This window comes from Carlito syrichta, unplaced genomic scaffold (assembly GCF_000164805.1).
Source record: "Carlito syrichta isolate Samal-C Ts95f unplaced genomic scaffold, Tarsius_syrichta-2.0.1 Scaffold309703, whole genome shotgun sequence".
NCBI lineage: Eukaryota > Metazoa > Chordata > Mammalia > Primates > Tarsiidae > Carlito > Carlito syrichta.
The window spans coordinates 189,077-206,237 of record NW_007253799.1 but is presented as its reverse complement, the minus strand read 5'-3'; the positions used below and the strand labels follow the sequence as shown (position 1 = coordinate 206,237).

At 37.5% G+C, this 17,161-nt stretch overlaps 1 protein-coding gene and 1 pseudogene across 7 annotated transcripts in view; both read left to right on the top strand.

The window, feature by feature from the left end:
• The window catches only part of ZCCHC11 (zinc finger CCHC-type containing 11), a 143,580-nt gene that overhangs the window by 16,674 nt on the left and 109,745 nt on the right, over positions 1-17,161 (top strand). For all 7 annotated transcript variants that reach the window (XM_021717348.1, XM_008067552.1, XM_008067556.1 and 4 more), the window contains exon 2: positions 13,111-13,923. In XM_021717348.1, the coding sequence (XP_021573023.1) occupies positions 13,203-13,923 (721 nt within the window). In that variant the 5' untranslated portion in view covers positions 13,111-13,202. The remainder of the gene's footprint in view (positions 1-13,110; positions 13,924-17,161) is intronic.
• LOC103270019 lies at positions 15,911-16,157 on the top strand (annotated as a pseudogene).

The window sequence follows — 17,161 nt, the reverse complement described above, 5'->3', positions numbered from 1 at the left end:
CCGCAGGCTCAGGCAGTCCACTCACCTCAGCCTCCCAAAGGCGCGGGATTACAGGCTAAGCCACCGAGCCCGGCTTCTGTTTTGTTTTTTAAAAAAAACAATATTTAATTCCATCAGTTTCCCATCAACCCACCAAAATCATTAATGATTATATTGGCCATTTCCACCAATTGATGGGAGGTTCTTCCACTTGTGGCACCCATGGTTTCCATTGCATCTTTTTTTTTTTTTTTTTTGACCAAACTTAGTTCATTTTCAACCTGAAGAATTGCCTCCTCTGTATGGCCATCCTGAAATTGGTCTTCTAATTTTTTAACATCTGGTTTCACTTTAACTATAGCCAGCTTCCGATTTGCAATCTGTTCTGTCTACTTTCTCTATGTTTCATTTTTAGGGATTTGCTAAAAATTATCAAGCATCTTTGCATACAGTATTCTTAGCCTCTTGTATAGACTCTAATATATACAGTTTCCTACAAGACCAGTGGTCTTCTTCAGCACACCTGCCATGACAGCTCAGACAATGCGCAGCCCTCTGGGAACTTCCATCAGATCTTCCAAATTTCTCAGTTTTAATGTCTAATGATGGAGTGATCAATAGGTATAATCTACAAAGATAAAAGTTGCTTGGATCCTTAATTTTTTAAAGAATACAAGGGGGGGGACCCAAATAAACCTGGAATTTATGTATTAAAAATTGTCGACCAGGTGTGGTGGCTCAAGCCTATAATCCCAGCACTTTGGGAGGCTGTGGTGAGGGGATTGCCTGATCCCACAGCTTTGAGAACAGCATGGGCAATTTGGTGAGACTTCATCTTTACAATAAATAAAAAAAATTAGCCAGGTGTAGTAGCATGCACCTATAGTTCTGACTACTCGGAATGCTGAGGTAGAAGGATTGCCTGAGCCCAGTAGTCGATGCTGGAGTGTCTGTGAGTGTGCCACTGCACTCCAGCCTGGGTGATGGGGTGAGACTATAAATTAAAAAAAAAAAAAAGAAGTCTATTCTTTTTTTTTTTTTGAGTTGGAGTCTCACTCTGTCTCCCAGGCTGGAGGGCAGTGGCCGCTCCCGGTCACCGCTGCCTCGACCTGCTGGGCTCCGGCGATCCTTCTGCCTCAGCCTTCCAAGTAGTCAGAACTACAGGCGCGCACTACCACGCCCGGCTAATTTTTGACTTATTGTAGAGATGAGGTCTCGCCAAGTTGCCCAGGTGGGTCTCGAACCCGCGGGCTCGGCAATCCACTCACCTCAACCTCCCAAAGTGCTGGGATTACAGGCTGAGCCACCGAGCCCGGCTAGTCTGTTCTTATATGTTTAAACTTTTGTCACTTTCTTTTTTTTTTTTTTGAGTTGGAATCTCACTCTGTCGCCCAGACTGGAGTGCAGTGGCCGCTCCTGGCCACCGCAGCCTCGGCCTGCTGGGCTCCGGCGATCCTTCCACCTCAGCCTTCCAAGTAGCCGGAACTACAGGCGCGCGCTACCATGCCCGGCTGATTTTTTGATTTATTGTAGAGATGAGGTCTCGCTGCCCAGGCGGGTCTCGAACCCGCGGGCTCAGGTAATCCTCTCACCTCAGCCTCCCAAAGGCGCGGCTTTTTGTCACTTTCAAAGTACTCTCTGTTTTGTGCAGTACATCTTATTGAGATACTTTTTCTACTACTCAAAACAGTTTTTGAACTCGTCAATTTTAATGCCTTTTAGTGCTTCTGCCATTTTTTGTTTTATTTCTTCCACACTGGTAAAACATTTCCCTTTGAGAACTTTTTCCATCTAGAGAAACAGAAAAGTTGCTTGGGGTGCAATTGGGTGAATAGGGAAGGTGGGCCATGGAGGTCATGCCATTTTGGGTCAAGAACTGCTGAACACTCAAGCATGGTATGGGCAGGTGCACTCGTAAATCACCCATCACGATATGGGCAAATGGTGAAAGAGTCTCTTAAAAAAAAAATTCACTGAAGCCTAATACAGCCTCTTACAACAATGCTAGCTGGTACACTGATGCTGATAGGTTCCTACAACATTCACCTTGTGGGGGAAGCCTGTACTACAAGGGACCTGCCCTCCAAAAATAATTCTGGTTTTTTTTTTTGAGTCCCCACTATATAATGTTATCTTGAGATCAAAATGTTTGAAAATTGCTGGTTTAGGCTAAGAGATACATACTAAGCTTTGGACTAAAAATTGGGACTCAGGTTTCTTGTAGTCATATACCAGTCCTGTTTGTGTCACCTTAGACAAGTCATAAACTCAGGGTGCCTTATAATGCATGAAATGAAAACACTAAGACTGTATTAACTCCACAGATGTCTAAGGGTAAATTAATGCATATACTAGACATTGGTAGCCAAAGCTAAATTCTAAAAAGTGTTTTTTAAGCTGAAAATTAAAAAGAACTTTTGTAATAACTATCATTGTTATGTGGCGGTGTCTTGCACCCTGCTTAACATTTGGTAGATACTTGATTATCATACAGATAAAAGTTTTTGTGTTTAAAACCTGTATTTAAAGTTTCTCTGATAGCACCACTTTTAAACCAGCAATTTTCAATATATGAGGATTATACTTTGTTAGGGAGGCATTTTGGAAAGCCTTATAATTCTTATCTTTCCTGTTCTCCCAAACGTTTGTTCTACTTTATTTGTGATGAAAGTATATTCTATATATCAGGTATTTTGGAACAGAAAAAAGGTTGAGATCATCATTCTAAGTCCTCTAGGACAACAGTCCCCAATCTTTTTGGCATCAGGAACCGGTTCGTGGAACACAGTTATTTTCTCTCTTTCTTTCTCTCTCTTTCTTTCTCTCTCTCTCTCTCTCTCTCTCTCTCTCTTTCTTTCTTTCTTTCCTCTCTCTTTCTTTCAAAATATAGTTTATTTAAAAGCAAATTAGACAGAGAGAGAAGATTCATCTCCCTTTGATGGGGGAAGGTCATTAAGGTGATTGGACAATTTTTCCACTGGGGGTGGGGTAGAGGTGGAGATCATCAGGCATTAGATCCTCATTAGGAACGAGGGATAGCAACCTAGATCCCTTGCTTGTACACAGTTCACAACTGACTTTACACTCCTATGAGAATCTAATGCCGCCACTGATCTGACACAAGGCAGAGCTCTGCTCACCTGCTGCTCACCTCCTGCTATGGGGCTCGACCTGGTGCTGGTCTGTGGTCGGGGGTTGGAGACCCCTGTTCTAGGGGATAGCATATTTCCCTTATACTGGTTCCCTCAAAGCCAGGAAAATCAGATCTATATATTTTTTTACATGCTGTCTATTCTTATTTCTTCCTCTCAAATTCTTTTTCTTGTAAGACTGGTACCCTACTAGCTGTATTTCTTTTCTTTTTTTTTTGAGTCAGAGTCTTACTCTGTCGCCCAAGTTGGAGTGCAGTGGCACTATCATGGCCACCGCAGCCTCAACCTGCTGGGCTCAGGTGATCCTTCCACCTCAGCCTTCCAAGGAACTATAGGTGTGCACCACCACACCCAGCTAATTTTTTTATTTATTGTAGAGATGATATTGCCCGGGCTTGTTTCAAAGCCCTGAACTCAGGCAATCTTCTTGTCTCTGCCTCCTGAAGTGCTGGGATTACAGTGTGAGCTACTACGCCTGACTTGTGTTTCTTATTCGATGTTGACATTTCAGTCTAGGAATCTCTAGGTTACTCCCTTATATTCACTGATACTTTGGTGTAATTCTTGATATCATGTTGGGCAATTGGAAGCATAACATTGAAGGTCACCTAACACTTTAATTTTTCCCTAATTTCTGCATTCCATTGATGTTCATCTCTGCTTTCCTTGATGTAGCTACTCATATGGTTCAAAACAGTTCTACTGATGACCAGAATCTCCTATGTTAACCATATGTGCATCTTTTATTTTATTACTATTATTTTTAGTTTTCTGATATATCTTTAATCTCTGTATATAGCCCCTTTTTAGCTTTATTTCTTCCCCAGCTGTATCTTACTGTTGTGTTCCTTGCCCTATTAAAATACTCATTTTTCAACTCCCCTACCCAAGTAAAAATTTAATTATCTTCAAATCATATAAACTAGTGGGTTGGTGTTTTATGAATTTAGTTAGGTCCTTAACATAGCTTGTCAGTATTCTAGTCAGTTTTCTTTCCTGTTCCTCACATTTGCTATTGTTTTACCCCATCTTTAAGCCCTCTGTTGTACTCTGCTTTTCTCACTCATTGCTGACCTTCTGGTAAATATATCAGTGTTAAAAAATTTGTGTTCTGGCTGGGCATGATGGCTCAGCCTATAATCTCAGCACTTTGGGAGGCTGAGGCAAGAGAACTGCCTGAGCCCAGCCCGGGCAACTTGGTGGGACCTTGTCTCTACAATAAATTACAAAAAGCTAGCCAGGCATGGTGGCGTGCGTCTGTTGTTCCAGCTACTTGGAAGGCTGAGGTGGAAGGATTGCCTAAGCACAGCAGGTTGTGGCTATGGTGGCCATGAACGTGCCACTGCGCTCCAGCCTGGGTGACAAGAGTGAAATTCCAATTAAAAAAAAAAAATTTGTGTTCCTTATAGTTCTTTGTGGTGTTGCTGGCAAAAGAAATTTATTTAGTCAAGTTAAGTCTGAGAAATGCTGTAAGTGATAGTTAGAGATGTGCAGTGTTTATTAGCATATTGAGGAATCTGGATAGGTCCTTCAAAAAACTTATTTAATTATTTCAGTTACAGCCTCTCCCGAATTCTACTGAAATTGCTTGTGATAGGGTCCCAAATAACCTTTTGATGCTTTTGTTTTTCTGAGATAGCGATCTTGCTGTGTTGCTCAGGCAGTTTTCAAACTCCTGGACTCTAGCCTCCTGACTCAGCCTTCAGCGTGGCTGAGACTACATTAATGCTTTTTACTGTTACGCTGATTACTATTATTTGCTTTTACTGGTTCATCTCCTTTCCCTTTCCACTCTTTTTCCTTGTTCTGCAGAAGTTAATCTAAAACAGAAACTGTGCCACTCTTCTGCTTACAAATTTATGGCTTCTCTTTGTTAAAGTAGAACCTCAGCTTGTTACATTTCTAAGTCATTGTGTATGCTATTTTATGGTTCTAAAAAACTTCTCAAGATTTTATAAACATATTTTGTTTGGTACATACAGTCTTATCCATTAGGGCTATTCTACCTAATTCTCTTTCTCATCTGGGAAATTCTTTTTTGGTTCAACTGTATCTTGATGATGAAAGTTTTTCCTAGGCTCTTTCCTCCGAATTTCCACAGCATGTGTCACATAATGTTCCCCTGGAGCCTTCCTAGTAGCTGGAACTATAGATTTGCACCACAACACCCGGCTAATTTTTCCTGATTTATTGTAGAGATGAGGTCTCTCCAAGTTGCCCAGGCTGGTCTCGAACCTGTGGGCTCAGGCAGTCCTCTCACCTCGACCTCCCAAAGTGCTAGGATTATAGGTGTGAGCCACCGCGCCTGGCCTAACCTAGAATTTTATACTTAATAAAGTGTGAAGATACAGTAAAGACATTTCAGATGTGCCAAATCTTATAAAATTTAACTTCTGTTGAAGTTTAAGAGGGTCTAATAAATAGCACTCTCTTTGCTTTCCTGAATTCTAAACAAATTGGGTGAAACAATGGAAGCATGTGGAGACCAGAACATAATTTTATTATTGATAAGGTTCAATTTGGAGAATGAGGCTTATGCTTTCAAGTGGTTTACTAATACTGAATGCCAGAATTAGACAGACTTACCTTCAGGCACAAGCAGAGTTGAACAACTGCAGGCACTATGTGAAGCATACCTTTAGTTAGAGTGTGAGGTCACAGAATGGGATTTGCTTCCCAGTGGACAGCAGGAACCAAAAAAGGAGAGAGGAAGAGGATAAGTTTGTCTGCAACATTTTTCCAAAATCACTGATGAAATAAGCTATCTCATCTCCTTAGGTAAGGAATGAATAAGGGGAGTGGAAAGAGGTCTGGAATGTTATGATATGGATATTTCTTTTCACAGAATGAGATATCAGAAGTGGGCATAATTATTTTCTTTTATGCCCTTTGTGTTTCCTTTCTTACGTTCCACTGAAAAAGAGGGAGTAAATAATGAAAGAGAAAAACAGAAGAATCAGTATAAGAGAGAGAGGGGAAGGGAACAGGAAGGATGATAGTGATAGGTAGTTTTAGAATGACATCTGTGGGAGTCTAGTCATGACCAGGAAACTGCCAACAAGGGATATCTAAGGAGAGAATAGCAGCAGCAACAAAAGACAAATTACTTGATGTGTTTGATCTTAATGAGGGAATATTTATAGTTCTGTCAACAATATAGACAAAGCTTAAGAAAAAATAAAGAAATGATCAGTTCCAGGTAAAACTGAAAAGTATGCCAAAAGTAAAATGTGATTATAGTACATGTATTACTTACGTCAAAAGGCTAGATCCAGTAGTACAGTGACTTAAAAACCAGTTTTATTTCTTTCTCATATAATGGTTGCTGTGGGTAAGTGGTCATGAGATCTAGATGAGTAGTTTGTTTCATGTGGTTATTTAGTGGTCTGAGTTACATCGATTATATCACCTAGCTAAAATTATGGCCAAGGGCGAGCAGTGTGGACATCACTTGGGCTTGTTAGAAATGCAGACTGCCAGGCCCTCTCCCCAATCTACTGAACCAGAATCTGCCCTTAGTAGTTGATTGCTGCATACTCAGTTGAGACTCACTGGTCTGGATTAGAATATAACTGTTGGTTGAATGATTGAAGCTGAATAGTTGAGAATTTTATCCAGTGAAAAGAGAGTATGAGGGGATAAGAACTTGACCATAAGGCTACACCTAACTGCAGAGAAGTTTGGAAAATGCAGACTAGTCATATGCTCAGGAAAAGGGGGGAAATGAATTTTAATGAACATTTAGCAAACTGTGCCATAGTATAATTCTTGGCTCAGCTGTGAGTACTATTGACATATCTTATTAAAATCATCCTGGGAGGATGGGAGTGGGATGGGGAAGTACTTTTATGTATAATTATCTCTGTTTTTAGGGTGAATGTTTGAGACCGCCAAATCCGTATCTTTCATAGTAGGAAGCCAGTAGATAATATCTAAAGGTAAAACAAAACAATAAGTATCATCTTAAGCATGTTATTTAGAAATGTGGAGACAAATCCTGGAAGAAACAACTAAAATAATTTAAATTTGCTTCTTAGGAGAGAAATTGGGAGTTGGTAGACTATGGTTTTGCCTTGTAGTACTATTGATTTTTGAAAGGGTCCCTACAGTCCAAATATAAAGTAGACACAAAATGGTTTTATTATTTTTAATTTTAAATATGTGGAGTACAATTCGGGGTTAGGTATACAAATGTTCATTATGCAGGTATCCTTGTTGATGAGGTGTGCGGGGGTGGGGTGGGGGGCAGTTTCCCACAACTGCCAATCTGCCCCTCCTGGCAGTTTCCCACTACTGCCAGTCCCTTTCTTACAGTATTATAATAGTTATTCATTGTCCTCTTATGAGTGAAGTACATGTGATACTCAGTTCTTTGTTTCTCTGATAGATCACTCAGTATTATGCAAAATAGTTTTAAGTAGTAAGTGCTATGAGAGAGACAAGAGCAATGTTTCTAAGAGGCATACTTATCTGAGCCTACCTTGGGTAGGAGGGTGGAGGCTTGAATTACAGAATACTCTCCGAAAGAGACATTTTTTAGTTACACTGTAGACAACGTATGATGCAGTTAAACATCTTTTGGATTTCTTTTTTTTTCTTTCTTTTTTTTTGAGTTGGAGTCTCACTCAGTCGCCCAGACTGGAGTGCGGTGGCGGCTCCTGACCACCACAGCCTCGACCTGCTGGGCTCTGGCGATCCTTCTGCCTCAGCCTTCCGAGTAGCCGGAATTACAGGCATGTGCTACCACGCCTGGCTGATTTTTTGATTTATTGTAGATATGAGGTCTCGCTGCCCAGGCAGGTCTCGAACCCGCCGGCTCAGGCAGTCCACTCACCTCAGCCTCCCAAAGGCGCGGGATTACAGGCTGAGCCACCGAGCCCAGCTTGGATTTCTTATATTTGTATTTTTTTTTTTGTTTTAGTCAGAGTCTCACTCTGTTGCCCAGGCTGGAGTGCAATGGCACACTCACCAGTTATCGCAGCTTTGACCTGCTGGGCTCAAGCGATCCTTCCCCCTAAGCCTTCCAAGTAGCTGGCACTGTAGGGGTGTGCCACCATACTTGGCTTATTTTTTGATTTGTTACAGAGACGAAATCTCTCCAAATTGCCCAGACTGGTCTTGAACTCCTGGAGTCAGGCAGTCCTCTTACCTCTGCTTCCCAAAGTGCTGGAATTACAGGCATGAGCCACCATGTCAGCCTCTTATGTTTTTTTAAAGTGTGAATGTAAAAAATAATTCAAGTTGTTATTTTATAAATCCATTTAACGAATTTACTGAGTGCCTGCTTTATGCTAGGTACTGAAGATGTAATGGTAAGCAAATCAGAAATGGTTTCTGACCTCATGGCATCTACAATTTAGTGAGGAGGCTGACATGACTCAGATTCTTCACTGTGTGTAAGGTTGTACAGAAGAGAACGGTTTCCTTTCACTTCTACTTTCAGGACTACTCCTTAGAACAGTGTTTCTTTAAGTGTGGTCCCCAGTTTGTACACATCAACATCATCTGAGAACTTGTTAGAAGTGCAAATTCTCAAGCCCTATCTCAGACCTACTGAAGCAGAAACTCTGGGTTGGGTCCCTCCAGGTGATTGTAATGAATGCTGAAATTTCAGAACTACTATGTATTTTAAGGTTGGTTTTTTTACTGCTAGTATTTTAGTGCTAAAAATAACCAATTCTGTATACCAGATTATATAATTATTAAGCATTTTAATGACTTTAAAATGTTTAATAATCATTATTTGGAATTTATTTATTAAGCATTTACTGTAGGGGCGCATTGTCTATAAATGCTTTTTCTTTATGGAGCCCTAGAGGTCTTGTAAAATTATCAGAACCAATATAACAGTAGCATCACTCTGTCTTAAGATTTATATAGAATCATAATATTGGTTATTTGGAGTAGATTAAAGATAGCTGATTCATTTGCTCATCTTATAGTTTAGAAATCAGAGAGGTTCCGTGTCTTCCTGTTCAGGGTTACCCAGCAGCTGGTGGGCCTCAGTGATTGAAACTGAAACTGGTTCATTATGTAAATTTTTTTTTAAAGCGGTGTAAGCCTCTGATGGCTGTCTGTAATTAGGCCTTAAAATAGTTTCCCTGTCTGTTCTATGGAAAGGTTACTTGAGTGTTAACTTTCTATGATTAGCTTCTCCGTTAGTTAAGAACAATCCTTTCAGGTAAACTTCCTAAGCTTGTATATCCAAACAGTCCTTTTTAAGTCTCATCCTCCAGAACTTGTAGACCAGTTGGCTAATTGAATGATGGAAAATTATGGAAAGGCATGAAAAACTTATCTTGAAACAACTCCAATTTCTGCCAAAATTTGCAGCAGGAAAGAAGGGTTGTGAAAACATTAATCTGGAATAGCATTGTGCTAGGCCTGGTAAGAATTCAAGCAAGGTAGAAGGTATAGAAGGTTAGAATTAGGAATAGAAATGACCTTGATGCCTTAATGATTTATTTAAAAATGGAATGGAATGCATTCTAAATGCTATAGTTTACTCTTCTATATTTTGCAAACTTTAAAAAAAGTTCATTAATTTTCTTTTGCATTTTCTTTATAATTAATGATAAAATATAACTGATTATTTAAGGTTAGAATTTCATTTACTCTCCCTTTACCACCTTCTAAAAATGTAACCAATAACTAGAAAGTAGATCTGACATTAATTTCATTTGGTTCAACCGGTTTTGAAATGAGTATGCAAGGGGAAGCAGTGAGCCTTATTTTCAAAGCCCTCTCTTAGAGAGTTTCATTTTTAGGAATTATAACTGTTGGGAGAAACTTTTGTACTCTTGATAGCTTCAAAGGAAAAATTGAAAATAACAATTTTGCCATAAAATTATACATATAGTTTTTTAAGGAAATATGACATGTCCTACTCGTATAAGAAAAGATGGAGAAGATTAGAAAACAAGAATAATTTTTTTGTAGCATGTTCTTATTAACAACTTAGGTATACTTTTAGTCATATGAAAAAATTACTCATTTAAATTGAGCCTGGAACTCCCCACTAGCACGTATCTGTATTAGGTACATTGATTAAAAAAAATTTGTAGCTTTCATTTAAATATACAAACTTGATTTACAGAGTTTTTTTGAATGGAGGAATAATATGTCTAAAAATTTTATAAATAAAATTGTGGGCCAACATTATATCAAGTCTTTTTTGTTTATGGCTTTTGTCAGTAAGAGCAAAATTATTAAAGAATCATTATAGTAGACTAGCATTAGAATTACTAGATAAAGTAAAACTAATCTTTTAGAACAGAGCTCATTTTTATTTTTCAAATAAGAAACCTGCAGCAGTTCCTACAAGCATAAAGAAATAGTCACATATTTTGACATCTTTTTGACAGTTATGTAAAATATGTTATCAAGAGTAATAAAAGCAGAATATATTAGTTAAACAAATTCAAATATACAAAAAACTAGGAACAGAAGCATTCTTTTACATTTGTAAGTTGCCACAGCTTTTACTGAAGAATAATGTTAGTCAAAAAAATTAATGATGAAAATCTAGTATGGGTGACTTAAATTTTAACTTTTATGATTATTTTTAAAAAATATTATTTTGAAGCCAAGCACATGGCTCACGCTTGTAATCCCAGCACTTTGGAAGGCTGAGGTGAGAGGATTGCTTGAGCCCAGGAGTTTGAGACCAGCCTAGGCAACACAGAGACCTTATCTCTACAAACAATAAAAATAAAAAAATTAACTGGATGTGGTGGCATGTACCTGTAGTTCCAGCTGTTTAGGAGGTTGAGGTGGAAAGATTTCCTGAGCCCGGAAAGTTGAGGCTGTGGTGAGCTATAATTGTGCCCCACTGCACTCCAGCCTAGGTGACAGAATGAGACTCTGACTCAAAAATTTTGTATAATAATTTAGAAATAAGAACCTAATACAGTTTTTTTTAATCAATATTTTTTATTATGATTTTGTGGGGTACAGTTAAGGGTAGGTGTACAATTACGTTTCATTCAGGCACCCTGTTGATAAGAGGTGTTTCCCCATCCCCAGACAGATATTTGTGACTGTTAATCCCATCCTTCTCCCTCCCAATACAGTTTTAAAATAAAAGACAATATTATTTCTGGTAGAGATCAAGGCAGAGAATATAGATGACTACTGTAAATGAGAATTATAAAAGCTAGGTCTAAGTTGAATAACATGGTTTAGCGCAGACATATCTAGAGAAATTTAATTAATTATTTCCCAGTAATATGCTTTTGTATACATACAGCTAGGTTGGAGTAATTGATTTGTGTTCTGGGCATTACATTTACATTTTAGGTAATTTACATTTACATTACATTACATTTTAGGTAATGTTTTTGTGTTTGTATGATATATGGTTTATATGATTAGAGATGTTTGCCTAAGTTTAGTAAATTAACCAAAATCTTTATTTATTTTTATTTTTTATTTTTGAGTTGGAGGCTCACTCTGTTGCCCAGACTGGAGTGCAGTGGCCGCTCCCGGCCACTGCAGCCTCTACCTGCTGGGCTCTGGCTATCCTTCCGCCTCAGCCTTCCAAGTAGCCAAAATCTTTCTTGCTGGCAGAAAGATTATAATTTTTATTCACGTTGTTAATGGGTGGTAGAGTGAGACACCAACTAAGAAAAAAAGATGCAGGTTTTTTTTATTGTTTTTAATTATTTTTGAGTTGGAGTCTCACTCTGTTGTCAGGCTGGAGTGCAATGGCACGCTCATGGCCACCACAGCCTCGACCTGCTGTGCCCAGGTGATCCCTCCTTCCACATCAGCCTCTCAAGCAGCTGGAACTACAGGCATGTGTCACCACACCCTGCTCAGTTTTTGATTTATTGTAGAGACAAGGTCTCATCAAGTTGCCTAGGCTGGTCAAAAAACCCTTAGTTAGGCTCAAGCAATCCTCTCACCTCCATCTCCCAAAATGCTGGGATTACAGGTATGAGCCACCACACCCAGCTAAGACGCAGTATTTTAATTTGTTTATAGTTCATACTTTATGGTAAATTTAATGTTTATTTCTCAACATAATTGTTCCAGTTGTCATATTTTAAGACAAAATGGGTTCTGGTTTTACTGTTCTATCACTTTTTTTAGGCAATATTTTTTAGAGTAGCTTTAGATTCACAGCAAAATTGAACAGAATGTACAGAATTTCCATATATACTGTGCTCCACGCATACGTGGCCCCTCTCCTGCTGTCATTACCTGGTACCAAATCTGCACATTTGTTACAATCAATAAACCTACACTGATACTTTATCATAACCCAATGTCCATAGTTTACTTTGGTTTACTCTTCATGGTGTACATTCTATATCATTATACAAATGTATGATGACAAATATCCACCTTTTTAGTATCATACAGAATATCACCACTACTTTTTAACTCTGGGTTCCTACCAGTTTTTAAGATTTACTTCAGGAGAATTCATTTAAACTCTATTATACTTCAAGGTAGAGAATGTTGACATTATTTTCCTTTGTTTAGAGAGTCAAAGTTGAAGCAGGTTAGAGGTATGAATAGATACTATTCAGTAAAAGAGTCTTGTGGGTAAGGTGTTATTATTTAGGATTTGTAAACTGATTCCATATAGCACATAAAGATTGGAATTTTTGTGTTTTCTTTATTTCATCTCCTTATATGCTAATTGTGGTGCATCAGTTGCACATTTTATTTCCCTGTTAGTTGAACTTCTTAGAGTAATGTAAACAATCTTTTAGTTTTCTAAAAATTCTTTGTTTTGATACCATATTACCATAATTACATTATAATTCCCTTGGTGAATATTTGGCCGTTATTTACTTAGTGGGCTTTAACTCCTTTTCATGTAGTTTTCTGAGTTTTGTCTTTTTAAAACTTTTACTATTTTCAGTTTTGAGAATGAATTTTAAACGTTTTTTTTTTAGTGTCTTGTCATTTAAAAACATAGTTTTTGCATTTTATATAACAGATTTTAAAAAAATTTTTATCCCAATAGTTTGCTGGCCTAAACTGGATTTGAAGCAATTTAAACTACTGGAGATCTACCATTTTATATATCACAATAGAAAAGAAGCAGGTTTTCAAATAATGGAAGAGTCGAAGACCTCTAAAAGTGAAAATCATGAGCCAAAGAAGAATGTTATTTGTGAAGACAGCAAAGCAGTTAAAGTTATAACTAATCAAACTTTGAAAGCTAAAAATGATAAATCCATTAAAGAAATTGGAAACAGCTCTCCAAGTAGGAATAGTAGTAAAAAAAATAAGCAAAATGATATTTGTATAGACAAAACAGAAGTTAAATCATGTAAAATAAATACTGCCAATGTTCCAGGCCCTAAAGATTTGGGGTTAGTCCTTCGAGATCAAAGTCATTGCAAAGCAAAAAAATTACTGAATTCTCCGGTGAAAACCCAAAAGACACCTATTTCACAGGCAAAATTAGAAAAGGCAACCAGTTTACAGGCAAAAGCAGAAAAATCACCAAAGTCACCTTATTCACCAGTGAAAGCAGAAAAAGCACCCAGCTCTCAGATAAAATCAGAAAAAGTGTCCACTTCACCAGCAGAAGCAGAAAAGGTATCCAGTTTACTGTTGAAAGAAAACATGAGAAAGACAGAATTACAACAGATTGGAAAAAAATTGTCAAGTTCCTTTACTTCTATGGACAAAGTGAATATTGAAGCTGTAGAAAGAGAAAAATCTGCTCTGCAAAATTTACCAAGACCTCAGAAGCAACAGACATATACAGATAATACTGGTGATTCTGATGATAGTGCTTCAGGAATTGAAGATATATCAGATGATTTGAGTAAGTACAAATTGGATTATTCCATAAGTCATTTTTGGACGAATTTTCCTTTATTAATGTTTCTTAGATTATTCGTGGTTTAACTTTAATTACAAAATGGACATTAGTATTATGGCTCTTAAAGCTAGAAAATGTCTTTTCATTTATTATGGTAGGAACAAAGACTGCAAATATAAATTTAGTGACTCCTTTAATTGGTATTCTTTTGAAATTGTTTTGGTAATGTATTATTCATTCACCAAATATATATGTATTGAATTCATATTACATGTCAAGCATGTGTTTACAGTGAAAAACCAAAAAAGTAGCTCTAGACCTCAAAAAGGCTTCTTAGTCTGATGAGGTGAGGATGATGCAGATAAGTGATTTTTCAGTGCCAAAAACTAAGTTGAGAAAGCACGTGATTAAATTGTGAGACTTAGACTAGGGTTGATAAAAATGCATGTGATATAAATATGAGTCTGAGTGTGACTGACACTCAATATGACTGGAGTGGGGAGTTGAGGATAAGAATGGCAAAAGATGTAGCTGAAAGGGCACACAGTAATATCAGGGCCTTGTAAGCCACACCAGAGTTTGGACTTTATCATGAATATTATGGGAAGCCCTTGAAGGGTTTTAAGTATTAGGTTTTTAAAAAAATCCCTTTGGCTACAGTGCAGCAAATTCTTTGACAGGAATAGAATTGGAAGCAGTGATTGGTTAGGACACTATTATGATTTACTTGAGAACTGTTGTAAAAGTCATTTTGTTCTGGGATCCTGATTTTAGTTTTAGTTAATTGTTTAGAAATATTGTCCATGTCTTTTGAGTAACTTTAATCCTTATTTTGTTTAAATTAAATCATTTGGTTTTATAATCTTTTTTTTTTCTTCTAATGTTTTCATGACTGGAAGAAGCCTTATCTTGATATAGAAGTAAAAATAAGCTATTTTGAATCATTATTTGCCACACTTTGAGAAACCTTGGTAAATAATTCAGAGATAGCTTTTTATTCTGGTGGTACACAGATGATGGCATATGGACAGACTTTGAAAATATTTTTACTAGAGTTTTTTTTATGTGTATGAAGAAATATACACTTAGTGTATCTAGATAAGGTTTAGGACAAGGTCAAGTTAAAAAGTAAGTCAATTTAGAGACAATATCAAATAAGTAATGATACTAGTAATGTTTTCATATGACAAAAATCTAAACATGATGGTATCTGAATGATTGAAATTTGGGAAATAATGATATATAAGGTCACTTAACTAAGTGTCTTGTTACTTGAAAAGTGAAAAACCTGGTTTAAGGATTATTTTTTAAAGGCAGCAAAATAATTGAGGTGACCTAGTGAGACAGTCAAGAGTGTAAGGGTTCTTGAGAGAAATTTCATGTGTTTTGAATCCCATCTTCTTAGTAACTTTGTATCTTGAATAAGATGTATATCTCTTCAAAATATGTTTCCTCATTTTAAAGAAAAAATGAAGATGCTGCTGCCTGTTTTATGATGGTTAAGTGAAATAGTCTAGTGAAGTGTTTCATGTACTTGACATAGTAAGCATGCAATGGTAGTGAATATCATTGATTACTATTTTACCATATCAATTTGATGCAATTTTGTTACTTGTTTATATGGAGAACAAGTTGAACTAGTTTAGGGAAGCAAGTAGAGGTGCCATAGGGAATAAATACAATAAAATCTTTATATCTAGATTTTTATCCGTTTGGATTTGGTAGATTATATAGAAATTTGATTAATCTCAGCGTTCTCCATTAGGCCCAACCTTAGCTCCCACCTAGCACTTTCACTACTTTTCCTTTTTTCATTCATTCATTCAGTGCCTTTTTTTTTTTTTTTTGGTGTCTACTATGTGCCAGGTTCTGATCTAGTCACTAGGAATACAGCAGTGAACAAAACACAATACCACTCTTACAGGGTTAATATTCTAGTGTGAGGGAACAGACAACATGGTGATCGGCTGCTGGCCCAGAGTCTGGCAAAATGGAGCTCGAGGCTATGAGCAGATACACCAGCCCTGTGAACCCAGCGGTCTTTCCACGTCTGACCGTGGTGCTCTTGGCCATTGGCATGTTCTTCACCGCCTGGTTCTTCGTGTATGAGGTCACCTCCATCAAATACACTTGCGATATCTACAAAGAACTCCTTATCTCCCTGGTGGCCTTGCTCTTCATGGGCTTTGGAGTCCTCTTCCTGCTGCTCTGGGTCAGCATCTACATGTGAGCGCCCAAGGGTACCAGCCAGGCTTCACTGAATCCCTGCTTTTGTAAATTAATTTTTTTACTGTGCTGGAAGCATCCTGCTTGCTGCTTACAATAAAGGCAGATGTGTGACTGTCAAAAAAAAAAGAAAAGAAAAATATATAGTAAGTTAGATGGTTATAAATCCTATGAGAAAAAGAAAAAGGGAAAGGTCATAGGGATGCTACTGCTGCTGGTGGTCGTGTTTCAAGAACATTTTTAAAAAAATTTATTTAAAAGTCAGGGTCTTGCTCTATTATCCAGGCTAGAGCGCAGTGGTCCAATTCTAGTTCACTGTAGCCTTGAACCCTGGGCTCAATTGATCCTCCTGCCTCAGCTTTTGTTGCTGGGACTGTCGGTGACCAGCACTGACCAAGGGTGGGTTAGGACCCACACCAGAGAATCTGGACAGCGAGAAGACCACTCGGAGGCAGTTCTTCTGGGAACAGTCTGATCAGGACTGGAGCCGATTTTATTCAAAACTTTTTCAACTTATATACCATTTTCTATACCCTCCAGCAATGTGATAATCACTCACTGGGGGCGTACAAGTTTCGTGCTTTACAAAACTATGCATCACAAGACCACCACGAGATCTGCAATTTCCAAGCAAACAATTCAAATTCCATGATGCCTGCCGTGCTTACATTAAGGTCACAGGTGCACAATTTCAATACAAATCGTTCAAAGTGTTTTCCATAATGTTCAATGAATCATTCATATTATACTCTTTGCTCTATACCCTGATTAATACAAAAAACTTTCCTGAGTTAACTCTAGGTTCAATCCAAGTTCACTGATTCCCAATATTTTTAACAATTAATATTATCAACTTAACACTATACTATAATCTATAAGTTTAGTTAAATGACTTAACTGTCAGTTATACTATTAACCTATTATGATTTAACGTAATGCCTTATAACTCAGTTAAAACTTATTCTTAAACTACCAAACTTTACTATAATTCATATGTTTCATATGTCTAAACTTT